This window comes from Periplaneta americana, chromosome 7, assembly GCF_040183065.1.
Source record: "Periplaneta americana isolate PAMFEO1 chromosome 7, P.americana_PAMFEO1_priV1, whole genome shotgun sequence".
Lineage (NCBI taxonomy): Eukaryota > Metazoa > Arthropoda > Insecta > Blattodea > Blattidae > Periplaneta > Periplaneta americana.
Window position 1 is genome coordinate 4,849,038 of NC_091123.1, and position 27,998 is coordinate 4,877,035.

The following is a 27,998-nucleotide window of genomic DNA, read 5'->3' on the forward strand; positions in this document are numbered from 1 at the left end:
ACTCACGTGGGCTGACGAAATGCCAGAGACCCACATCGACTGCACACAATCTCTGTGTGACTTAGAATTGTGGTTTTCTGTTAACGTACGTGGGTCTCTGGCATTTCGTCAGCCCACGCGAGTTGTGTGGATATAAAGGAAAAAGTTGAGACGGTGTCAGGTGGAGTTCCCGGGTAACTCAGTTGGTAGAGCGGTGGTATGTTCAACCAGAGGTCCCGGGATCGATACCCGGCCCCGGAACAATTTTTCCCTTAAAATTATTCAAATCTGCTTTACAGGGAGCTTTACCTGAAAGACTAGATTTGCATAAACTCGTTTTCCTTAAAACTGGACTTGTGTTGTTTCTGAAATAATCGATTCAAATACTCTTTAAACCCAATGAAAAAATAAAGTCGAGGATGAATTTTAACTGTCACTGTATATACATTTGAAGAGACCTGTATAGATGCCTTGATCAGCCATACTTGTTCAGTGTAAGGTCATACCTGAGTAGTAGTGAGGCGGCCACTGGTAACAAGCCAGTCTGCCAACCGTCCAGCTGCCATCAACGTGACGCCCATCGCCAGGAACGATGGGGCTGTGATCATGCCAGACGCTGTCAGCTCCATGTCCAGACTGTCTGCACAGAAAACATCCTGCACAGAACTGTGCCACGAACATGACACACAGTTTCTGTTCATAGACTACTGCTAACTTTTTACTTGTTTTGTAATTACAGTAAAACCACAGTCTAGTATCAAAATGTATTTATTTTTGTGTTTGGTTTAAGTGTATTAATTTAAGTAAAGTTAATAGAAGATTTTGCCATAAATATTGTTAAACCAGAAATAAGCAAAATAAAAATATTTAATCAATCACTAAAAACAACTCTAAACCGAATTAATAAAAAAAGAAATCCTGCAGTAACTTAATACCCTAAGGGTGAAACCTAACCATTCTTCCCCTATTACTACATATGCTAGTGGATTATAGTGATTTTATAGCTCTCAGGTTGAATTTTCTTTTACCAACTTCGTTTCGAATTTTGGGTACTGACAAATACTACAACTGACAGTTATTTTCTATCTGTTATGTTGGCAGCAACAATTTCGGTTTGCAGTGAAGGAAACTGATGAAAATGCAAACAGTAAATATATTTTTAGGTTAGGTCTCATTAATCGTAAACTGTTTAGTTAAAGTAATGAATTTCATGTTGCCAGACAAAATAAATTTTAATATTAGATCATACTAATCCTAATTACCAACATAATATGCGAGAAGTCCACGAGGAAAATATACTATTTCATAAATTACTGAACCATTTAGAAACACCTCGCAACATAAAGATGAGATGTGGTAAATAAGCAAGACATTGTTATTGTTAACAGTACTGTATTATTATTATTATCATTATTATTATTATTATTATTATTATTATTATTATTTCAGTTCAGTACGTAGCATTGTGATTTTACTCTCTTTGGTGATATCTGGTATTAGATGGCAACACTGAAGAGTCGGCCAAATTATATTTTTAGGAATACTCTTAGGTGAGCCTCACTATATATACGGTCATGAAGCTTGAGTTGTGAGGGTGCTAGGAACAATAGACTGTGCGGGTACTATTTTGCATTGTCTGTGATGAGGTGATAGTAGCGATCCTAGTGGTTAGCAACTATCTATGGATGCGTATTTACTACATATTGAGCTTCGTGACTGTATATACTAGACTGTGGTAAAAAACCTTGATCCTTAAAGAGCGTCTTGTCAGTGTTTTACCTCAATAATAATAATAATAATAATAATAATAATAATAATAATAAATTATTTATTTATTTATTGATATTTATGTGCTGGATAACAGCCATTGGCCAATAAAAGTCCAGCACAGTGATACAATTAATACAAGAAAATGAACAACTATGGTACAAATTAAATAATTGAGATAACAACAAAATGAAGAATCTAAAATCTGTAATAGATTGTACAGGGAATAAATAAATACAATACAATACAGATTACAATGATTAATTTACAAGAATAAATACTATAAAAGTTTATGGAAAGGAGTTGATTCTTAGAAAAGTATTACCAATTTGTTTATAAGGATTATGCAAATAATATCAGCAAAGGCATTGCCATGTTCTAATACTTCTATACATTGAATGGATCGAAATCGCCTACATGTAAGTTAGCATGTTTAATACATCTGGAGACCGGCGAGGAACATTTAGAATTTCTAATATAGAAAAGTTTGTGATATCTTATGTCCTTCATAGGAATACGAAGGCGACACTGTTTGAGAAAGATTGACAATTAATGTCACCTTTGAGGACCTTACATAAGAATAAGTAATCGAGATCATGACGTCTGGCATACAGGCTTCGACATTTAAAGTGCTCGCATTTTTTATCATAGTTATACCCGGAGTTATTAGGCAGAAATCTGTACGACATAATGAAATAAATTTCCTTTGAATATTTTCCAGTTTTGCCGAATCAGAACTAACTTAGTAATAGAGTTCCAAACTACAGATGCATATTCGAGTTTCGATCTCACTAATGTATAGTATGGTATTAAAAGAGAGTCAGGTGTTGAAAAAGAATAAGTAATTGACCGAATTATCCCTAACATTCTTATTGCATGGTTATGAAAAATATAATCAATGTTGGTGTGAATTATTAATAATAATAATAATAATAATAATAATAATAATAATAATAATAATAATAATAATAATAATAATATACTTTTCGAGAAGGGCCCTGGTACTATTTCATTTATGGCTACACACCTGGGTTAACATAAATTGTCTGTACGTACTGGTATATTGTATTTCTCCGTGGCGCTACAGCCTGTGAAGGGCCTAGACCGACCAGCCGGCTGCTGGCCTCACGCCCACATGCCGAAGCAGAGGTGGACGATCATCCAACCGTCATGAGGTATCGTGTGGTTAGCACGATGATCCCCCCCAGCCATTATAGCTGGTATTCGCAACCGGATTTCGCTACCTATCGTAGCTCCCCAAGTGCATCACGATGCTGGGTGGGCACCGGTCCCATACACTGGCCGAAATTTCATGAGAAAATTTCTTCCCCCATGAGGACTCGAACCAGCGCGCATTCCGTAACGCGAGTCCTAGGCGGGATGCCTTAGACCGCGACGCCACGGCACGGGACATTGGTATATTGTACTTTGACAAAATTCGAACAAACAGTTAGGCCTAAGTAAATTGGGGAACAGAGAATGAAGAAAGCAATATGGCGATTTCTGTACACATAGACAATTAATGTGAAACCAGATAAAGCTCTGAGGAGCAGACAAGTGGGTGGGTGGGTGGGTGGGTGGGTGGGTGGGTGGGTGAGTGAGTGGGTGAGTGAGTGAGTTAGTGAGTGAGTGAGTGAGTGAGTGAGCCAATAAATTAACAAATAAATAAACATGAAAATAAAAAAGTGATCTTTGATACAATATATTCTACGACTATACCCAGTTCTTTGAAAGCTTCAGGAAGACTTTTGAACTACCACAGACACTTACTGCTGACATCATAACTTCAGTTTTGAAACGCTCTTGCCAAATTCTGAGTCATCATATTCACTCTGTTTAATTTCTTTTTCTTCATTTTATAATTCATATATGTTTATTTCAATTTTTTTTCAACAAAATTTATGTAAACATTTAATATTGTAAAATTCATGTAGGAGAGTGTACTGAGTCCTTCTGGGCTACCTCCAATGGGAGGCAGTTAACAATTAAAAAAAAACACTCTTCAATAATGGCAACAAGAATTAAAGATTTCATGACCAATTCGAAGTTCATATTACCTTTCATGAAAGCTGGAAGCTCAGTTAAAAGAGTATAGGTACACCAGTTATCACAGGAATGAATCACGATGACTGCCCAAAATGGAAGAGAGGTCCAGAATTTTATCCAAGGCCGTACCACTATCTGTTAAGAAGGAAAACATTCATTTATTTGTTAGAACATACAAGTTAGCAATTTAATAAGAATAAAAGAATTTTAAATAAAAATGCTATGAACAGAAATAATTGAGGGGTTTGCCGGAAAAAGGGCGTATACGTCAATGTGGCGGATTGAGATACATGCAATCTAATATTTTAAAACGCACCTGAATAAAATGTTATACACACACGCAGCCCTGTCCTGCAGGTATGTACCTACAGTACAATCAAAACAAAATTTCGCTACTATTCACTACATTTTAAACCGTTTTCCCGAAGAAGGGCGTGTAGGTCTATCCGCCTTTCTTCCGGCAAAGCCCTCAATTGTGTATTACTCTATTTTAAACTAAAATACAAATTTTAAATACAACTCCACAAGACGGACAATTTTATGACCAACTTAAAATTTTCTAAACCTAAGGATAGGCTAAGGAAATTCCTTAAAAAAACCGATTCTCTTAAACAAATTAATATAGTACAAAAACCATACACCACGTGAACCATAAGCAATGTAATTAATTTCAGGGGGTTATTCTTTGAGATATTTCGAACAAAATAGTTTAAAACAATTTTGCTCGTTTTTGCTTCCATTTTGAGAAAAGAATTATTTTATCAGAAACTTTCATAGCATATTTTGGGAAAGCTACTGAATTGATTCCCAATGTGCTCAGTCAATTTAAGACAGCATTGTGTTATGATAATAAATGATTGAAAGAATTTTAGTTTTGTCTTTTAAATGTGCAGAAATCTGATCTGTAAAAAGTAACTTTTCGTTCTGAAAACGAATTTTAAAATGTTACATTTGTTCTGACCAAATTTCTGCACATTTAAAGGACAAAACTAAAATTCTTTCAATCATTTATTATCATAATACACTGCTCTCTTAAATTGACTGAGCATGTGGGGAATTCAATCAATGGCTTTTCCGAAACACATTATGATATTTTTGATATGAAACAATTTTTATCCGGAAATTAAAAGCAGAAATGAGCAAAATTCTATTAAACTTTTGCTTTCGAAATGATTCTTACTGACTAATGGAAACGATTAACAGTGGAGAATTTAGAAAAAATTCTGGTGACGTACAGTATTATACAGATAATTATGAAAAAGAATGAGCATGGAACTGAATTTTAATAACTTGAAAAATGTAATAATTATTTAATTTTTTTTTCAATATAAGTTACATTAAATTTGTGCAGCTGTGCTTATATAATATACAGTTGTCTGCTTCCACTTCTTAAAGATACTTTTTTGTGCCATGTTTTGTGTATTTTAGTACCGGTATATCACTTCAGTGAAATAAATAGGTTTGAAGCCTTGATCATATGTACCTAAAATGCCTAGTTTTAGTAAAACAGAGCCATGTTGAATCTTTCGTATACTACTTTTACACCTAGTCAACAAAACAAAACAAAACAACAACACATTCCACATAGTGCAACACTAGCATCTTTCGATATCACTAACTTATACACTAACATACCAATACAAGACACATTACAGATACTGAAACAAATCCTCATAGACAACAACACACCATAAGAACACATCGAAGAAATCATCGAAATTACAGACATCATAACAAAGCAAAATTATTTCACACACAACAACAAATACTACATCCAAACAGAAGGATTGCCAATGGGATCACCCATATCCAGCATACTAGCAGAGATATTTTTACACAACATAGAACAAACATACATACTCAACAATGAAGACAACAAATATGCAGACAACATAATATACTGGCACAGGTACATAGACGACATACTCATACTATACAAAGGAAACAAACGAAAAATACACAAACTACACCAATACATAAACAAAATACACCCAAAACTCCAATACACATTGGAATTCGAAAACAATAACTCCATAAATTTCCTAGACATCACCATAACAAAAGTTGACAACAAACACAACTTCAAAATATACAGAAAACCAACCACCACCACCACCACACATACACAACACATCTAACCACCCCACACAACACAAACATGCTGCATTCAGGACAATAGTACACAGATTACTGAACATACCCATGAGCCAACAACACTACAATGAAGAAGTGAACACAATCAAATACATAGCACAAGAAAATGGTTACAACCCAAACATAATAGACAACATGATAAGAAAGACAAAACAAAAACTTAACAAACACAAAAACACACAAAAAACAACACAAACACAAGAACACAAGAAATACATCACTCTCTCATAAGAAAACAAAAACACACATAAGATCGCATCCTCATTCAGAAAACAGAAATACAACATAGCATACAGAACAGAAAACATCTCAACACACAAACAACACAAACAAATAAATTCAACCACACAGGCGTATATAAACTCACATGCAGTAGTTGCGACAGATTCTACATTGGACAGACAGGCAGATCATTCCAAACTGGATACAAAGAATACATTAAAGCAATAACCAGAGGACACAATACATCTACTGGGTGTTCATTTCAAAGTGTGTCATGACGTCACTGTTGTTGGGTAACCGATTTGAAGCGAGTTTCAGTTTATATGTTAAAGAAGTTGCCTATTATTTAAGGCGTTCTTCAATCTGAACTTGAGAACGTGTACGGTATAACTTGAACGTCGTAGCAACAGATGGCGGTCTGTACGGTCTGTGTGCTACCATAACCTCTTTCAAACTGTGTTTTGCGCCGGCAAGTCGTACGCAGGGTATTTGTTATCATCGGTTGCGTACGGCAACATTCCACAACACAAATCAAATGCTCCGTGTCCATGTTGACCGTCGAAGTTAATGTCAACAAATACGTAAGTAATCGTCTTAACCCTCTCCCCATATCCCGACAGTACGTATTTCCAAACAGTTCACATTCCTGCCACTACCGGCGTTACCGTACGTATCGGCACGTACTCTTCAGAATGAACGCCGTACTTGCTAGCCAACTTCTCTGCCTCTTAGATTATACACCTGAGCTGCGGAAGTGTAGGAAGATTGAATTCTCTAGGCTCATCAGCTAGCCACATGACGGCATACAGCGAGCCAAGACACATTTTGAACTGAACACCCAGTATATATGCAGAACACATAACTAATGCTAACCACACATACAATAACATAAATACAGACATGGAAATCCTACACATACAACCCAAAACCAAAAACTCAACACACTAGAACAATATGAAATATACAGACACACTAAAACACACCCTGATCAAATTCTCAACACACAGATCAATTTCAGAACACACACACTATTTGATACAACTCTTCATCACACGAACGCACCCACACAACAGGCAGCGAAGTTGAGATAGCGCCGAGATCTAGTAGGCCCTGAGGATGGTGTCGAATAGCACCGAAACAGTTGTAAGCCGCATGTACTTATATAATTAACACGAATAAGATCGCCATTTAATCAACTATCTAAAATAGAGCCTAATTTATTCAATTTTGAGCTTATTTTAGGCACTGAAAACTACAATTTTTAGCGCATAAAAATCCGATGTCTATATTACATAATATTACTAAATCTTTGTCTACGTAACCATATATTTAATATTACATATGTGTCCAGACTTTTGGATCATGCTGTACATTTTATTGAACACTGCCTTACCGCATTTGTTTCAGGACCCAGAGAATCTTGGATGTACTTCTTTTCCTTCAAAGATATGTAAGGGTCATCTTTAGGCTGATTCTTCACCACAATGAACCAGACGGTAGACCATACCAGCGCCATGCCTCCTAAACATAGAGCAGATAGATGTTAAGGTGCGTACACACTTAGCAAACAAACGAACGACAAACGAATAATTGATTAAATGGCGATCTTACTCATGTTAATTGTGTAAGCATGTGCGGCTTACAGCTGTTTCGGTGCTTCTTCACACCATCCTCAGAGCCTACTAGATCTCGGTGTCATCTCAACATCTCTGCCTGTTGTGTGCGTGCGTTCAATTTTTCAAAAGTGTTGAAATGTGTGTGTGTTCTGAAATTGATCTGTGTGTTGAGAATTTGATTAGGGCGTGTTTTAGTGTGTCTGTATATTTCATATTGTTCTAGTGTGTTGAGTTTTTGGTTTTTGGGTTTGTATGTGTAGGATTTCCATGTCTGTATTTATGTTATTGTATGTGTGGTTAGCATTAGTTATGTGTTCGGCATATGTAGATGTATTGTGTCCTCTGGTTATTGCTTTAACGTGTTCTTTGTAGCGAGTTTGTAATGATCTGCCTGTCTGTCCAATGTAGAAACTGTCGCATCTATTGCATGTGAGTTTGTACACGCCTGTGTGGTTGTATTTATTTGTTTGTGTGTTGAGATGTCTTTGTAGTGTGTTTTCTGTTCTGTATGCTATGTTGTATCTCTGCTTTCTGAATGAAGATGCGATCTTATGTGTGTTTTTGTTTTCATATGTTAGTGTGATGTATTTCTTGTGTTCTTGTGTTTGTGTTGTGTTTTGCGTGTTTTTGTGTTTGTTGAGTTTTTGTTTTGTCTTCCTTATGATGTTGTCTATTATGTTTGGATTGTATCCGTTTTCTTGTGCTATGTATTTGATTGTGTTCACTTCTTCATTGTAGAGTTGTTGGCTCATGGGTATGTTCAGTAATCCGTGTACCATTGTCCTAAATGCAGCATGTTTGTGTTGTGTGGGGTGATTGGAGGTGTTGTGTATGTGTGTTACCATGGTAGTTGGTTTTCTGTATACTTTGAACTTATTTTTATTTCACTTGGTTATTTATCGACACTGTATGAACTACGAGATTATTTAGCGTTGATGAGTTTGGTGATAGTGAGATGATATTTGGCGAGATGATGCCGAGGATTCGCCATACATTACCTGACATTTGCCTTATGGTTGGGAAAAATCTCGGAAAAAACCCAACCAGGTAATCAACCAAGCGGGAATCGAACCCGTGCCCGAACGCAATTCCGGATCGACAGGCAAGCGCCTTAGCCGACTGAGCTACACCGGTGGTTTTGAACTTATGTTTGTTGTCTGTTTTTGTTATCGTGATGTCTAAGAAATGTATGGATTTGTTGTTTTCTATTTCTAGTGTGTAGTGTAGTTTTGAATGTATTTGTTTATGAGTTTGTGTAGGTTTTTAGTTAGTCTTTTGTTTCCCTTGTATAGTATTAAAATGTTTACTATATATCTGTGCCAGTAAATGATGAACATTGAAGATTGTGAAAAGTCGTTTTGAAGAAAACTGTGATAAAGTTAAGATTTTATTATTGGTGCTTGGTAGTCTAACATACCACAAAACATGTCATTTATGTCCTCAATAAATAACTGTGTATATTCTGTTTCGTAAAAAAAAAAGCAGCAACTTTAATGGAATTAAAAGCAAAGAAATATAATTTTTCTCATTTCATCCTTCAATCTTCCCTTAAAATTAATATTCAAATTATGATTTTTGGTCTTATTATCAGCATGAAAATAATAATTTCAATCAAAAGCGTGACATAAGAAACGATGTTTTCATTGTTCATTCATATTCTGCACAATGGAAAGCCATCCTTGCCGCTGTGAAGAATCAGAGAGCAATGGAACACAGATTAAAAGCACTTCCAGTTTGTTGTCTCCTATGAAGTAAAACTTACCGAATACGTAGAAGACGTAGGGCCAGCCAAAGTTGTCCGCTATGGCTCCAGACATGACGAATGTTCCGCACATGCCCACAAAGTTGCCGGACAATGCCACCGCTGACAGAGTGCTGCGTTCAGACGGGGGCGCCCATGTGGACCACATGGAGTGCATGCATGGGAATGACAAGCCCTGGATAAGAAAACAGTTGAAAACCTTGCCCTCAAGATGTCTGCCACACATTCAAGAATCTCTACTAACTATTGGGCGATTTTGTTCATATTCAGTATCTACGAGTCAATTTATCAGGGAATGATGTGCATGAAATATAATAATTTTATCCATGTTGAAACTTTCGTATACTACTTTTAACACTTGAATATAAATAAATGAAGAAATGGATTCGGAACACCTCAAAATCTGTGCTTCAGTGGATGGCCATGATAATATCTTTGAAAAATATTGGAGTGCAAGAGGTCAAATGACTTTATTGTCAAATGCCTGGCATTAGAAAACAACAACACAAATAATTGATTAAATGGCGATCTTACTCGTGTTAATTACGTAAGCATGTGCGGCTTTCAGCTGTTTCGATGCTACTTAACACCATCCTCAGAGCCTACTAGATCTCGGCGCTATCTCAACTTCGCTGCCAGTTGTGTGGGTGCGTTCGTGTGATGAAGAGTTGAGTCAAATAGTGTGTGTGTTCTGAAATTGATCTGTGTGTTGAGAATTTGATCGGGGTGTGTTTTAGTGTGTCTGTATATTTCATATTGTTCTAGTGTGTTGAGTTTTTGGTTTTTGGGTTGTACGTGTAGGATTTCCATGTCTGTATTTATGTTATTGTATGTGTGGTTAGCATTAGTTATGTGTTCGGCATATGTAGATGTATTGTGTCCTGTGGTTATTGCTTTAATGTGTTCTTTGTATCGAGTTTGGAATGATCTGCCTGTCTGTCCAATGTAGAATCTGTCGCAACTACTGCATGTGAGTTTGTATACGCCTGTGTGGTTGTATTTATTTGTTTGTGTTGTTTGTGTGTTGAGATGTCTTTGTAGTGTGTTTTCTGTTCTGTATGTTATGTTGTATTTCTGTTTTCTGAATGAGGATGCGATCTTGTGTTTTTGTTTTCATATGTTAGTGTGATGTATTTCTTGTGTTATTGTGTTTGTGTTGTGTTTTTGTGTTTGTTGAGTTTTTGTTTTGTCTTCCTTATGATGTTGTCTATTATGTTTGGGTTATAACCGTTTTCTTGTGCTATGTATTTGATTGTGTTCACTTCTTCATTGTAGTGTTGTTGGCTCATGGGTATGTTCAGTAATCTGTGTACCATTGTCCTGAATGCAGCATGTTTGTGTTGTGTGGAGTGGTTAGATGTGTTGTGTATGTGTGTGGTGGTGGTGGTTGGTTTTCTGTATATTTTGAAGGTGTGTTTGTTGTCAAATTTTGTTATGGTGATGTCTAGGAAATTTATGGAATTATTGTTTTCAAGTTCCAGTGTGTATTGGAGTTTTGGGTGTATTTTAATATATATTATTTTAATGTACCGAAGTACATATGATATTTCCATGCAGATATTCTGCGTCATCATATGATGAAAGAGTAATGGAACAGAGAAAAATTCTCTCCGGCACCGGGATTTGAACCCGGGTTTTCAGCTCTACGTGCCGATGCTTTATCCACTAAGCCACACTGGATACCCATCCCGGTGTCGGACAGAATCGTCTCAGTTTAAGTTCCAACGCTTGGGCTCCCTCTAGTGGCCACCCTCTGCACCACGTCATAGATGTCTATGAACATAGAACTGAAGTCCACGTATGTGCTGAGGTGCACTCATTATGAGTGACTAGTTGGCCGGGATCTGACGGAATAAGCTCCGTCTTAAATCACAAAGTGATTTACGCATATCATATATATTATTTTATTATAATGTACCGAAGTACATATGATATTTCCATGCAGATATTCTGCGTCATCATACGATGAAAGAGTAATGGAACAGAGAAAAATTCTCTCCGGCACCGGGATTTGAACCCGTGTTTTCAGTTCTACATGCAGATGCTCTATCCCGGCCAACTAGTCAGTCATAACGAGTGCACCTCAGCACATGTGTGGACTTCAGTTCTACGTTCATAGACACCTATGACGTAGTGCAGAGGGCGGCCACTAGAGGGAACCCAAGAGTTGGAACTTAAACTGAGATGATTCTGTCCGACACCGGGATGGGCATCCGGTGTGGCTTAGTGGATAAAGCATCAGCACGTAGAGCTGAAAACCCGGGTTCAAATCCCAGTGCCGGAGAGAATTTTTCTCTGTTCCATTACTCTTTCATTGTATTTTAATAATTATAATTATAATTAACACGAGTAAGATCGCCATTTAATCAATTATTTATATTAAAGTGTTAAAAATAGTGTACGAAAGATTCAACATAGATAATATTTTATGTCTAAGTTGTTCAAATTATGAGAAGGAACTTCAGCCTGAGTATTTAAGGAGTTTCTTGCATCTCACCAAGAAGAGGCCTTCCATGACCCTGACAGCCACCAGCACATAAACGCCCAGGTAGACGAAGAAGGGAGTGACCAATGTGAGAACCCCGGCCCCAAGGATTCCCACGCCGAACACCTTGTTGGCGCCGATGTAGGTCGCCAGCCAGCCTCCCAGCAGCTGTGTCATGATGTAGCCGTAGAAGTAGGAACCGAGCACCAGCCCCTCCGTGTCGGGGTCCCAGTGGAAGTCCTGCTCCTGGGTCAACAACAAACACAGCTGTACAGTTTGCTGTTCGTAGAGCAGGTTACCAATAAAAATAAGTACACAAATTTTATTGGCTATGGATCAAAATAACTATACAAATTGGTTTACGGTTTACATAAGGTTTATGGTAACTATTTAACCCGTCACGGCCCTACATATATAACCCCAAAAAAGTGTTTTTTAAGGGGATATCTAAGTGACGTGGGACCGAGGAATATGTGAAAAGATTTCAATGATCTTAAATCGTTGAAATCATGTCAATTAGATATCCTCTCAACTAATATTTTTATTGAAAGTTTTAACACAACTCTATATATAAATAGTTTCATTCATGCTGGTCTTTTTATGTATAATAGCCTACTAAATTATCTTAAAGAAATATCGGCACATAAAAAATTTAAGAAAACTCTTTACAAAATTTTAATCAAAAACTACATTCAGAGTATGAACGAATTTACTGAAAACTAGCCATACCCGTGCGCTCCGCTGCACTTGTTAGAAATAAATATAAAGTAATTACGTAATTAAAATAGGACGTTTGATCCAGGGAACATTCGTGTTTGATAGAAGGATAAATAGTTTATTATGTTACTTAATTTAAATTGTATTAAAAAATTAAAATACGATCATTTTGTTCCAGAGACCACTCATTTGGTCATAAAAATTATTTTAGGAAATACAGGAAATGAATACCTACACAGAATAGCCTATCAAGTTTTCTGTGCATAAGAAGCTATTTTAATCTTATCTGTCCTCGATTCACTCAGAAGTTACTGTAATAACATTATAGCATTATGTCCATCTAGAGAAACTACACTTTCTAATGGTGAAATAATAATTAATTATACAAATCGGTTAATTTAGCTTCCGATATTACTTCTTACAAACACAGAAATATTCTCTGTAGGCTATGTTTCATAGCTTTCGATTGTTGTTGTCCAAAACCCCTTATAGACGAAGTCATTTGTTTTTTATTTCATTACACCACCTTAGATGGCGTTGTTATTGTAATTTTGAAACTCTTTTATCTCATTAAATATCAGTCCTATCAAATTTTTGCATAGAATAAAACTTATCGGAAATTATTTTTAAAGAAACTTTTGTTATGCAATATTTTTCATGAAAATTAATAATAAGGGACATATTTCAATTTATTTGATTCAAGCCCCCTTATAACCGCCCTTTTAAATAAAATATTTTGAATGCCATATAGCCTAAATTCTAAGTTACAACGAACTTAATTTATATTCCAATTTTCATATAAATCGGTTCAGCCATTATCGCGTGAAAAGGTAACAAACATCCAGACAGACAGACATACAAACAAAAATTTCAAAAAAGCGATTTTCGGTTTCAGGGTGGTTAATTATATGTGTTAGGACAAATTATTTTTGTAAAATCGAAAATTACCAGAAAAATTTCGGCTACAGATTTATTATTAGTATAGATTTGTTTGTTTACTTGTCTATTTATTTATTTATTTACTTACTCACTCAATTATTTATTTATTTACTTATTTGTTTACTTACTTAATTATTTACTTATTTATTTACTTACTTATTCACTTACTTATTTATTTACGTATTTATTTATTTACTTATTTATTTATTTATTTATTTATCTAATCTGGCGGAGTTGAGGTCATCAGGCCTTCTCTACCACAAGTTACATTACGATAAATTAAATTAAATTAAATTACGATACTAAGATATATACATACCTATTACACAGGTTCACAATCAGAATAAATTACATTTTATAGTTTTAACAACTATATTAATTTCGCCATTAGAAACGAAATAACCACAAGTTTAACAACGATAACAGATGTGCAATTTAAATACTGAATAACTGTATTCATTGTTTGTATTTAACAGTAGACAATAATAATAATTTGTGTTTATGCAGTTGGTATATTAATTAATTACCAAATGCTCACCAAGACGGTTGTCCCATTGGTAAGGTTGACGGATCTGGGAGATGTCATGGAAATGATGGTGACGCTGAGGTTCACGCGCTCTGTCTGCATCATGAAGAACCCGAAGAAGGCGAGGGACGCCACTATGAAGCGCCTCCGTCGCCAAAACTTCCATCCAGGGCCGAGGCCGTCGCCCTGAGTCCTTTAGAAACAAAATGAATAGATCACTAAGTCAGAGGAAACCAACTGTAAGTTGATAAATTATTTCGCACTTCATATTTCATATTAGTGTTTAGTCATACAGCGTACAGATAGATATTGTTAAAAACAAGAAACAATACAAACGTTAAAAATAGTGTCATACGAAGAATTGCTAAAATGTGCCTCAACTTCATTCCAAAATGCCTTAAGCGAAAACTATGATCAAATAATGGTGAATAAAAGTGTCATCCCATTCGCGTGACATTTGTTTTTAGACAGTTGTTTGTTTCATAATGACGACTTTTCGATTCTCATTTTAGTATCGAAACGTCACTGATTTCCGCATCCATAAGTTAGTGTCCTTAAAAGTAAATTTCCCTGTCTGAAAGTACTTTTAAGCACGCTAGTTATAAATACTGAAAACATGAATTTCAACTATTTATTTATTTCTTCCCAACAACCAGCAAAACAATCACCATGGCCTACTACATATCCGAAGGCCGTGAAATCTATCTCTTTCCATACGAATGTAATACCACATTCTGATATATACAGCCACGAAGCTTGAGTTGTGAGGGTGCTAGGAACAAAAGACTGTGCCGGTACTATTTCGCATTGTCTGTAATGAGGCGATATCAGCGATCCTAGTGGTTAGCAACTATCTATGGATGCATATTTACTACGTATTGAGCTTCGTGACTGTATATACTAGACTGTGGTAATACTCTTTCGTCTTTAACATCAGAGGTCGCCATTGCGAGAAAACGAATCAACAATTATTCTCTTTAAAATATAAATACTTTAGGGATTCTCGAGCGACTGTCTAAAAAAATTCTTGTATGAAACATGTGCGAAACTAGCGTTTTAAGCAATCACCGGTGGACAATCTTCATTTCTCGTGCAACTTGTTCCATAAATAGTTATTCCAGTTGTCTTATTTCTATTGTAGAAACATTTATTTCTAAATGTAACAAATCAAAGCTACTAATGATCCTCTCAAGATAATGCCCAAAATGTAAATGATTGTTCCATATCACTGGAAGAAAAATTCGATAATGTGAATAATATATCTTTCGGTTTATTAGTACTGAGTTAAAAAAAAAGAACATTTTTGTGTGAAACCATTTTGATGCATCTTGAAATGAATTGGACAATACAAAATATTAATCCTTGGGTACTTTTATTGATACAAATGAGATATTATCTGCAAATAAATGGATTAGTAAAAGTCAATATTAATTAAAAATAACAACCGGCCAAGAGACTCCATATTCAATTTCTGAAATATCACAGTAATCTCCTTAACAACTGAAAACGATTGTCAAAAAAGATTTAATCAAATCTACTCCATTGCCGCTTACACTATAATAATCAGGACGCTGATTTTGATGACATGTCATCTGTTTTTCTTTACATGCTTGGAACACCCGTAAATAGGCCTATATAAACCCTGGATACAAGCTGATGGTTACAGAAATATAGAGTTTTTACTTCATTTTGGTCATTTTTCGCTGTTTTAATGTTTAAGGGACCACCTCTGTGGTGTAGGGGTCAGCATGCTGGTCTCTTACGCAGAGGGCCCGGGTTCGATTCCCGATAGGGTTGAATTTCCTGGTTGAGGTTTTTCAGTGTTTTTCCTCAACCGTAAGGCAAATGCCAGGAAATTCGGGCCACAACAACCCTGAAAATCACCGGCCTCATTCATCACTGAAATCATATTCATAACAAATCAGTACCGGTAACATATATACAGTTCACAATAATAGAACCAGTCTCAACAATAGTACACAGGCCTTCGGATTTCAACCAAAGATTAACTCGCGATATGACCAGAGATGTTTTTTTTATTGGGTTATTTTATGACGCTGTATCAACATCTAGGTTATTTAGCGTCTGAATGATATGAAGGTGATAATGCCGGTGAAATGAGTCCGGGGTCCAACACCGAAAGTTACCCAGCATTTGCTCGTATTGGGTTGAGGGAAAACTCCGGAAAAAACCTCAATCGGGTAATTTGCCCCGACCGGGATTCGAACCCGGGCCACCTGGTTTCGCGGCCAGACGCGCTGACCGTTACTCCACAGGTGTGGACTAAATAAATGTTGAATCTTATATTAGTGACATTCTTTAACAAAAAAAAACTTATTTTTTATTTTATAAAGCCTAGATAAAGGCGTTGAGGAGCCTAATTTAGGCGCCTAAAATGCCACATTTTGGACCTAACATTCCGCTCTCTAGTCATTACTTACGCCTCGCCTTGTATAACTATCTTGAATTTCAAATTCCGCGTCCTATCACAGCGTTAAGGACGGAGTGAAGGACGAGACTTTTATCTTTATAAACACAACTTCGTCGCCATGGTTACTCACCGCTCGGATGTTTCTGCTGGCTTAATCAACGGCACAGCAGAAGGTTGCTGTCCCTCCTCAGCGTCTACTTTATTTCCCAGATCCATAAATGTAACTTAAAATCTTATGATACGTTAACAGCAACCTACAGAACTCCTTCCGCTTAGATGCACCGAATGATATCGCAATTCGCAGTGCTTTGGTAGCGAAGCTATCAGCCATAGCAGGTTACCTTGAACACTAATATTCTCGACAGCACGTGCCGATGCCAGCAAAGCCAAACAACTTGGATGCATGCATTGTGTTGGCGCAATGTTTCCATGAATGATATATAAAACCAATATGCATTTCGACTTTCTCTGCAAGTTTTTCCCGACGCTGTTTGTCCGGTAATTTGCACTGCATAGAGTTAGCATGAATTTCTAACGAATGCAACATTTAAACGCCTCAAGTGTAGACGTCTAAAGATACAGTGACTTGCCGCAGAACTCGGCGCTGATCCAAAAATGGCTCTAGCTTTCTGCACAAGCGCGTGATTCCGAAGTGGTTATTTTTAGGCGCTTCTCTCCTTCAGTTATTGACGTCGGTTTTCACATTTTAGCTACCGGTTATAAATTTGAGATAGTAGAGTGTTAGTTGGGAGACCGAAGGGAAAAAAGACCTTAGGGGAGGCCGAGACGTAGATGGGAGGATAATTTTAAAATGGATTTGAGAGAGGTGGGATATTATAATAGAGCCCGGATTAATCTTGCCCAGAAAAGAGACCAGAGTGCTGCATTGCAGTTAAATCGCTCGCTTCAACTCGGTCGAGTGTCGCACCCTCGAGTGAGATTCGATCGGTCGTGATACGCTCGTAATAAATAGAAGCACAGTACAAGGTCATCTCACCGACATGTCTTATCTTGTATGGAAGGCGACAGATAAGATACACATATGTTTTGCTCACACGGAAAAATAAGGCTTTATTTTCTGCGTTTATGACAGACGTTTAATGGAACGTACCAAAACAGGAACATGAAGTTATAAATAAAATAGTATGAAAAACATCGATATACAGTTATTATTCCTAATTAATAATTATTCAATATTTGATTTACCACATATATGATATGGTAGGTCCATACATAGTGTTCCGCCTATATACTGCGACAATGTAGAAATGTTTTACAAAATATGATTGATATAGCTGTAGATTAATAACAATATTAGTACAGAGATAACGTCACAGAAAATATAATAAAACGAATAATCATGCTGCACAACTGTTACAGACACAAAGATTGATACACTAATTATTAGAGATTATTATTATTATTATTATTATTATTATTATTATTATTACTAGAAAACTTGATACAGTTCTTGCATCATCGTGATTGTGTTCTCCGTTTATAATAATTACATTTACATCCAATAACATCTATCAGATGTGGCAAAAACAAAATCACTCCTGTGTGGGGGAAAAAAAACATTTACCTACAATATTTATATTACATTTTAAAGCAAGTTTTGTAGTTGTACTATGGAAAGGTTAGTTAAACACTGCAAAGTTTTGAAATGATAAACATCTATGATGTTACTACACAGTTCATCACTGTAACAAGAACGAATGTCTAACGCTCGGCTTATACCGTTCGAGGATTTATCGCTCGTGACAATTTTAACCATCATGCATGTGCGCTACCTATCGGATTATGCTATGAACTATTTGGCGCTCGAGCGAAAACCTCCGATGGAGACCTGTGATAGAGACCGATGGCGGGCTTGTGTGAGGGCGGCAATGAACCTGCGGGTTCCTTAAAAGCCAGGAAGTAAGTAAATAAGTATAGCTGATAACAGGGATGAATGTACAGATTTTATTATCACATTAGTGACCCTGAAGTCGTACAAAGAAATATCACTTGTATACTCTTGTAAATCTCTGATTTATATAAACCTAAATGCAGAAAATTTTTTCAAAAACAAAAGTGAAACGTTGCTAGAAAATAAGTTAATACCAAAACCTCTGACGTCTTTATTCCCAATTTGTTATAATACTTACTTACTTGCTTGCTTACTTACTGGCTTTTAAGGAACCGGAGGTTCATTGCCGCCCTCACATAAGCCCGCCATTGGTCCCTATCCTGAGCAAGATTAATCCAGTCTCTACCATCATACTCCACCTCCTTCAAATCAATTTTAATATTATCTTCCCATCTACGTCTCGGACTCCCCAAAGGTCTTTTTCCCTACGGCCTCCCAACTAACACTCTATATGCATTTCTGGATTCGCCCATACGTGCTACATGCCCTGCCCATCTCAAACGTCTGGATTTTATGTTCCTAATTATGTCAGGTGAAGAATACAATGCGTGCAGTTCTGTGTTGTGTAACTTTCTCCATTCTCCTGTAACTTCATCCCTCTTAGCCCCAAATATTTTGCTAAGAACCTTATTCTCAAACACTCTTAACCTCCGTTCCTCTTTCAAAGTGAGAGTTCAAGTTTCACAACCATACAGAACAACCGGTAATATAACTGTTTTATAAATTCTAATTTTCAGATTTTTTGACAGCAGACTGGATGATAAAAGCTTCTCAACCGAATAATAACAGGCATTTCCCATATTTATTCTGCGTTTAATTTCCTCCCGAGTGTTATTTATATTTGTTACTATTGCTCCAAGATATTTGAATTTTTCTACCTCTTTGAAGGATAAATTTCTGATTTTTATATTTCCATTTCATATAATATTCTGGACACGAGACATAATCATATACTTTGTTTTTTCGGGATTTACTTCCAAACCTATCGCTTTACTTGCTTCCAGTAAAGTTCCCGTGTTTTCCCTAATAGTTTGTGTATTTTCTCCTGATATATTCATGTCACCGCATAGACAATAAGCTGTAATGCTAATTCAGTACAACAGCAATTGATTACACATTGATTAACTGCACAACAACACGGCATTCTTCAAGACAACGATGGAATATCACACTAGAACCTGTGTTCCTACGCAAGTCTTGCGGTGTACTGAGTCTCCGCAGGAGTAAATATGGCCGCCGCGTTGGCATTTGTCGGATCAAAAGAATGCGGCACTCTCAAATATACACTGCTCTAGGTCTAATTAACTATTGGTGCCATCTATCGTTTCAACTACACATTACCCTGTTTCGGCATAGTTCCATGGAAACGTCTCTCTTGCGCCTATGACTATTGCATTCTCCTCATATCAAGTTATATTATGATTTATTTAACGACGCTCGCAACTGCAGAGGTTATATCAGCGTCGCCGGTGTGCCGGAATTTTGTCCCGCAGTAGTTCTTGTACATTCCAATAAATCTACTGACATAAGCCTGTCGCATTTAAGCACAATTAAATCCCATCGACCTGGCCCGGAATCCAACCCGCAACCTCGGGCATAGAAGGGCAGCGCTATACCAACTGCGCCAAACAGGCCGACCCTCATATCAACGCCGTTTTTGTGCAAGGCCAATGTTTGTCTGAGAGGGCCACAATTCCTATGGACGGCCCTGGTTGCATTCATATTCAACTGTCTACTTTTGCATGTATTCATAATTATCTGTAATATTTACAATTTTGTTGCATTGCAAAGTTGTATCATATCATTGGCTACAATTTACTTTAAGACACGCGTCACTTTACACCGTAAGTAAATTAAGTAGGAGCATCCTATTGTATGTTGAACTAATTACTTAAGTCAACTTTTATGACGCCTGCACTTGATAAGAGCTGTTAAGTACCTGGATGACAGTTAAGCTCCTCACGCATCAGGGTCTACAACATAGAGGCAATTTCTGATGGCGTGTAGCAACTTACAGTGGTAGAAGACTGGGAGAAAGAGGGAAGTCAGCTGTGGTTAGCACTTCGTGTCATTTTGTATGTTTAGTCAACTGTCCGAAAACTGGTTAGAACCTCATAAATGACACCAATAAGACATCAATCATGAAGCAACTAAGCCAGGAGATAATAATTTAATTTAGCTGACAGAGTTAAGACCGTAAGGCCTTCTCTTCCACATAATACTTATTTACTGGCTTTTAAGGAACCCGCAGGTCCGTAGCCGTCCTCACAAAAGCCCGCCATTGGTCCCTATCCTGAGCAAGATTAATCCATTCTCTACCATCATATCCCATCTCCCTCAAATTCATTTTAATATTATCCTCCCATCTACGTCCCGGCATCCCCAAAGGTCTTTTTCCCAACTACCACTCTATATGCATTTCTGGATTCGTCCATACATGCTACATGCCCTGCCCATCTCAAACGTCTGGATTTAATGTTCCTAATTATGTCAGGTGAAGAATACAATGCGTGCAGTTCTGCGTTGTGTAACTTTCTCCATTCTCCTGTAACTTCATCCCTCTTAGTCCCAAATTCTTTCCTAAGAACCTTATTCTCAAACACCCTTAATCTCTGTTCCTCTCTCAAAGTGAGAGTCCAAGTTTCACAACCATACAGGACAACCGGTAATATAACTGTTTTATAAATTTTAATTTTAAGATTTTTTTGACAGCAGACTAGATGACAAAAGCTTCTCAACCGAATAATAACAGGCATTTCCCATATTTATTCTGCGTTTAATTCCCTCCCGAGTATCATTTATATTTGTTACTGTTGCTCCAAGATATTTGAACTTTTCCACCTCTACGAAGGATAAATCTCCAATTTTTATGCTTCCATTTCGTACAATATTCTCGTCACGAAAACATAATCATTATACTTAGTCTTTTCTGGACTTACTTCCAAATCTATCTCTTTACTTGTTTCAAGTAAAATTCCCGTGTTTTCCCTAATCGTTTGTGGATTTTCTCCTAACATATTCACGTCATCCGCATAGACAAGCAGCTGATGTAACTCGTTCAATTCCAAACCCTCTCTGTTATCCTGGACTTTCCTAATGGCATATTCTAGAGCAAAGTTAAAAAGTAAAGGTGATAGTACCTAATAATAATAATAATAATAATAATAATAATAATAATAATAATAATAATAATAATAATAATGAGAAAATTTAAATATTTATTTTGTGGGGGCCTAAACTCCTTTCTGAGGAACCTTTAAACATTGAGAAACTTGAAACAGCTATTAGGTTAACAAAAATTGATTTGCTGTTGGCAGCTGAAAGGAACAGTACTGATCGTAATGAAACATCAGTTACAGATGTTCGTCGATGTCTGCCTTTGTTAAAGTTGATAACAGAAAACAGTTGCTCACAAATATAAATGTTGAGCCAAACATAGCAATCATTTTCACAGCCAGCTTGTATAGTCGTGGATATTATTGCTAATGTTTAGTCTTGTAAAACTCAACCAGGCTAGTAGTATTACTGTATTCAAACGGTCTTTAATCCTTAGGTCACATTGAAAATCAATCAGTTCAAGCTGTAAATAGTATGACACTGTTTCAACTGGTGTTGAAGGAATTTATTATGATAACTTTAAACATATTTCCAATTAAGACAAGATCTTGGAACCTAGAATTAAATTCATTTTGAATTTCAGTTACTACACTCAGGGACAAAAAAAAAAAAACCGGACACTTTAATATTTGCTGGTATTTTGCAAAACATTATCTTCTCATACAATATTATGGTAGCCATCTGTTGTTATGGAGACGTGTATACATTGTTGATTGTTTTTTGTTTTATAAACAAGCCATTACAACCAAATATTCCAATTTTGCTTTCGGAGTCTCAGCTATAACAATTTTGTCTCAACCATTTTGTGCTTCATTATCGTTATCAATCGTTATTTCTTAATTTTTACATTTTCTGAGTTTAAGTGGGGTTGTAACATTTGTCTTACAACAAGACGCGACCTGAAGATGTGGCTCGAGCTGTAGCCCTTTACGATGATGGACGCAGTGTACGTTACATTGCAAATGTTATGAATATGGCTAGAAGCACAACCCATGATGCCATAAAACGGTATAGAGAGACCCTAGAATATACCAGAAGACCAGGTTCGGGTCGTCCAAGAGCTACAAATCCAAATGAAGACTGGTATATGGTGTTGAGAGTTCTCAGGGAGCGCAACCTGCCAGCTAGTAGTGTAGCCCAGCAATTTGTTAACATGCATGGACGCCCAATTTCGGCCAAAACAGTTAGAAGGAGGTTGAAAGCAAGTGGACTGATATCAAGTAGACCTGCAACTGGTCCCAGACTTCTCAGGATGCATCGAGTTGAACGACTGCGTTTTGCAAATGATCAAAGGGATTGGAGAAATGGACAGTGGAGCTGTGTTCTGTTCACCGATGAGTCCCGTTTCAATCTGTGCTCACCTGATGGACGTGAAAGTGTTTGGAGAAGGAGGGGAGAACGATTTTCACAGTTTTGCATTTCCGAAAATGTGCCGTATGGAGGTGGTGAAGTGATGGTTTGGGCAGGAGTGTGTACGGATGCTCGTACAGAGTTGATTTTTGTTGAAAATGGAAGACTAACAGCTGATAGGTATATAAATGAATGTTTGGCTGATCATGTTGTGCCATTTGGCCAATTTGTAGGCGATAATTTTGTTTTAATGCATGATAATGCACGGCCGCATATTGCCCATGCGGTCGGAGATTATCTCCAAGAAGTGGGAATCCATGTTCTTCCATGGACAGCAAGGAGTCCAGACATGAACCCAATTGAACACGTGTGGGCTTGCTGGGACGGCGTGTTAAGAATAGACGACCGAGACCAGAATCGTTACAAGAGTTGAGGCGAGCACTCAAGAAGACATTGCTAACCAAATTGAGAGCATGCCAAGCCGTATGGATGCAGTTATTCAAGCCAGAGGGGGTAATACCCGTTACTAAAAAGAGTTTTTAATGTTTAAGGCACCATAAAATGAAAAAAAACAGTTAAACCAAACGATGCCATAGTTATAGGCCCTTGGTAATTTTTTGTAAATTTTCTCATCAGAGATTTTTTTTTTTCAAATGTTGTCGTATAAGGTGCTAAATGAAACATTATTTTGTTTAAATGGGTTTTGTTTCATTTCGAAATAATTGGCATCAAAATATAAGCAAATATAGAAGAGTCCGGGTTTTTTTGTCCCTGAGTGTATTTGCACATAATCATTTAAAATGGCTTCATCACGATCAGTTTCTGTCGTTGGAAAGTGAGCCGTATTACCTTACCGAAACTGACTTACGAAAAGTGTAAGTTTACGACTGAAATCCCGTAATTTATTCAACATATCAACAATGAGCTGGCGTTTTCCCTGAAGAGAGATATTTAAATTGTTGAAGATTAATAAATTCTAACGTACCCTACCTCATGTAATAATGCAACTTTCAACTCCTGAACCTTTTTAACTGCGATCTTCACCAACAAAACCATCGTATGTCTATGTGTGGACTAGTAATGACGTGTTATATTATGTTTTCCTCTTTCTTTCAAACTTTTGTGGCAGATAAGTATTGACTCCGTGGAAAAAATAAGTATTTTCCCATGCAATATTGCAAGAATTTTCCTGATGATCACTTTTCCGTCTTTTAGATTCCCCCATTATGTAGCCGTAGATAGGCAAAGTGAAATAGCTACTGATAATACACACTGCACCAGATAGCTGCGTGGACAGTCCTCTACCTATAGCAAGCCTACGTCATTCCGACGTACCTTTTCGGCGAGCTGTTAGGCGCAATTCACACAGAGAAGACGTGGCTCGGATACGGGGCGAAGACATGATGAATTTTCGAGTCTCTCCCATGTAAACAAATGCATCAATGTACACAGAGAGGACAGGATGGGGGCACGCCACTTCGAAGTCTGCGTTTTGCCTCTTTAGAGTCACGAATGGCCTTTCAAAGAGACACGTGACGTCTGACTGTAAAAGAAAATTCGCGACGATTTTGAATTTGATATTCAATTTGTGAAGAGATGGTTTAATATGGTTTCTTTTATTTATTTTAGTAGGTTATTTTACGACGCTTTATCAACATCTTAGGTTATTAAAGTGTCTGACTGAGACGGTGATAATACCGGTGAAATGAGTCCGAGGTCAAGCACCGAAAGTTACCCAGCATTTGCTCATACTGGGTTGAGGAAAAACTCCGGAAAAATCCTCAGTCAGGTAACTTGCCCCGATCGGGAATCGAACCCGGGCCACGTGGTTTCGCGGCCAGACCCGCTAACCGTTAATATGATATAGATACATTGGTGGGACATTATATAAAATTTCTGGAAACGGTCGTCATACATGTTCAATTCTTTCATCACAGCTTCTACTCCAAAATATCTGAGAACTCGCTTTGAATATCTTACAACTTTGTGGAATCAACATCAGACTTTATTATCTATTCCTCGTCACCGTATCTCTTTCTATCCATCCTCCTTTACCGTGTCAATTTGCCCCCTATGGAACTCCTTACTCGTCATGTCAGGGATTGCCGAACAGTTAATCATTTAAATTAAGAATTAAATTACATACTTTTGTGCGAGATCGTGCGTATTTGCTTGTTTTCCGCACAGAACCAATACGCGGTAAGTGTGAAATACTAGATTCAGTATTCCCAACGTAACACACATAACAATTTCCCTCTTCTTACCGCTTAAGCGCGACATTCATTTTACTGCTTTAGGCTTTTAACATTTTATTTTTAGAGACGTTTAACATAGTAATAATTATAAATTGGAAACTTACCACTGCAATTTCACCTAAATTGCAATGTTAATTATTTCTTTTAAATATTTGCAAAAATTAAGTAAAGTCTACTACTCCACGAAACTTATTGCATTCCTGATACAAGTAACATTAAGGAAGCCGTGAAAAAATCAACAACATTCCAGATGCCGATGTTATTACTGCAATATAATATTGTTAAAATATTAAAATGAAAAATAAAACATTACATAACCTTACCGTTTGTTTTAAGTTCGCATTTATAGACTGGGGGAAAAAAAAAGACAGACGTATATCATGACCTGCTGGAGTATGGTAAACACAGAAAACATTTTATAGCAACAAAGTTGAAGAAAGATATTTTGGTTTTCCGAAGTTGCCGTCATTAAACAGAAACCAACATGGAGATTTCATTGCAACTAATTACAAATTCCTCTTTCAGGTATGTAATAAACGATCTTCGCACAAAATAATGTACGATACACGAGCGGTATGTTTGTTTTCATGTTCTCGGAAATTAAAAAAAGCTCAACTACGTTTCGCTTTTTCAATCTTTTCCTCGAACATGAAAACGTCAACATACCGCTCTTGTAACGTATATTACTATTACATGGAATTGATTTGTGAGTGTTAGCAGAATGTAATAGGCTATTCTATATACGAGGGGGATCCAGGAAATAACGACCGTTTTGTTGTAATAATTAAAAAAATATATATTTATTTGAAAAAACAAAGTGTTACATAACTGAAGCTTCCTTTACTTCTCTACATAATCACCACTTACATTTAAACATTTGTCGTATCTGTTCACTAGCTTTAGAATTCCCGTGTTATACTCCTCTGCCGCCAGTTCATTAAGCCAGGTGTTCACTGTCTTCTTCAACTCTTCATCACTTCCAAAACGCGTACCACCCAGAAAGTCTTTCAGCTTAGTGAAAACGTGAAAATCGCTAGGAGCAAGGTCTGGACTATAGGGCGGACGATCAAAGATTTCCCAACCGAATTGATCCAGCAATTCTCGAGTTGAAGCAGCAGTGTGCGGGCGGGCGTTGTCGTGAAGAAGCACAACTCCTCTCGAAAGCATTCCTCGCCTCTTGTTTTGGATGGCTCGCCGTAGTTTTCGTAAAGTCTCACAATAACGATTTGCATTGATCGTAGTGCCTTTTGGCATGAAATCCAGCAAAAGAACACCTTTGAGATCCCAAAAGACAGTAGCCATGACTTTTTGTGTTGAGAGAGTCTGTTTGAATTTTCTCGGTTTCTTGGGTGATGAGGGATGATGCCACTGACGTGATTGGCGCTTGGTCTCTGGGGTGTTGTGAGACACCCAGGTCTCATCAACAGTCACAATTTGATCAAGAAAGGCGTCTCCATCTGTGTGATATCGCATCAAGAAGGTCAATGCTGAGGCCATTCTCTGAGTTTTGTGTTGGTCACTCAGTTGCCGTGGAACCCATCGTGCACAGATTTTGTGGTAGCCAAGATGTTGCGACACAATTTCACCAAGCAAAGAACGAGAAATGTCAGGAAAGGCAATATGCAATTCGTCGAGTGATGTGCGCCTGTCTTGCAAGATTCTGTCGTTCACTTTAGTCTTCAGGTCTTCTGTGATGAGTGATGGGCGTCCGGGTCGAGTTTCATCGTGGACATTTGTTCGCCCATTGTTGGACATTTCGCACCATTTTCTCACATTTCTTTCATTCATTACAGTATCACCATACACTTCTTTCAATTGCCGGTAAATTTCTGCAGGTTTCAAATGTCGGGCATTCAAAAATCTAATCACACTCCTCACCTCACAGTCGGCGGGATTATCAATCACGTCGTTCATTTTGAAGTAACACAAAATGCACAATGGCGACTTGTTGCAACCAGTACTCACAACATTATGAGAACACATGTTAAGGAAGCCAGTTGACCTTCAAACAAGGAAGGGGAGTCAGCTGCGCGGCGGGTATGCGCGAACGGTCGTTATTTCCTGGATCCCCCTCGTATTTGTATAAATTGCCATTTAGGCCTATTACAAAGTGACAATAGGATATAAATTATAAATATAGTGTCGCAAAGGTTTTTTGACTCTTCAGTATGCTTTGCTCACGTCATGTCTGCGTCGTATCTCCGCCCGACGTACGAGCCACGTCCTGTCTACGTCTTCTCTGTGTGAACTGCGCCTTAGACGGCTCTCCCCTCCCAAGAAGCGGCCGCGGCAAATGAGCGCCGTTTGTGCAGTCCTGCTCTACAGTCGCCTGCGATGTTTGTAATTTGTAATAATAGAATAGACATTGTAACTTTTTCCGTTTTTTCTCAGGTTAGAACTCTAAAATACGGGACGGAAAGCTGTCCCGAAGACTTTTCTCGGGAAAACGGCACGCATTAGCGAAAAACGGGACGATCCCTATTTTACGGGGACCCTCTCTTTCCAGCTAAAGATTGAAGTAAATGTAAATAAATGCACGTGGCCTAATGGTTTCTGATTGGCTATTGGACGCACAACGCCTTCAAGCTCATGCTTGTCATCTTCTTTCTCACATTAAAATAGTTCCTTCTAAAATAATAAAATGTATAATATACATAGAATACGAGTGAATTAAACATGCTTATAAGAACACTTTCTTACAATTTAAACAACATGTTTAT

General features: G+C 37.3%; 1 protein-coding gene across 3 annotated transcripts in view; it reads right to left on the reverse strand.

The window, feature by feature from the left end:
• Nucleotides 1-27,998, reverse strand: part of LOC138702829 (vesicular glutamate transporter 1-like) — a 107,546-nt gene that overhangs the window by 23,965 nt on the left and 55,583 nt on the right. For 2 of the 3 annotated variants that reach the window (XM_069830144.1, XM_069830143.1), the window contains exons 2-7: nt 14,226-14,406; nt 12,044-12,277; nt 9,547-9,721; nt 7,562-7,689; nt 3,804-3,927; nt 486-619 (exon numbers count right to left, since the gene is read on the reverse strand). In XM_069830144.1, the coding sequence (XP_069686245.1) occupies nt 486-619; nt 3,804-3,927; nt 7,562-7,689; nt 9,547-9,721; nt 12,044-12,277; nt 14,226-14,318 (888 nt within the window). In that variant the 5' untranslated portion in view covers nt 14,319-14,406. Of the gene's footprint in view, nt 1-485; nt 620-3,803; nt 3,928-7,561; nt 7,690-9,546; nt 9,722-12,043; nt 12,278-14,225; nt 14,407-16,774; nt 17,172-27,998 lie in introns of those variants that run through there. The other variant, XM_069830142.1, reaches the window with a different exon arrangement.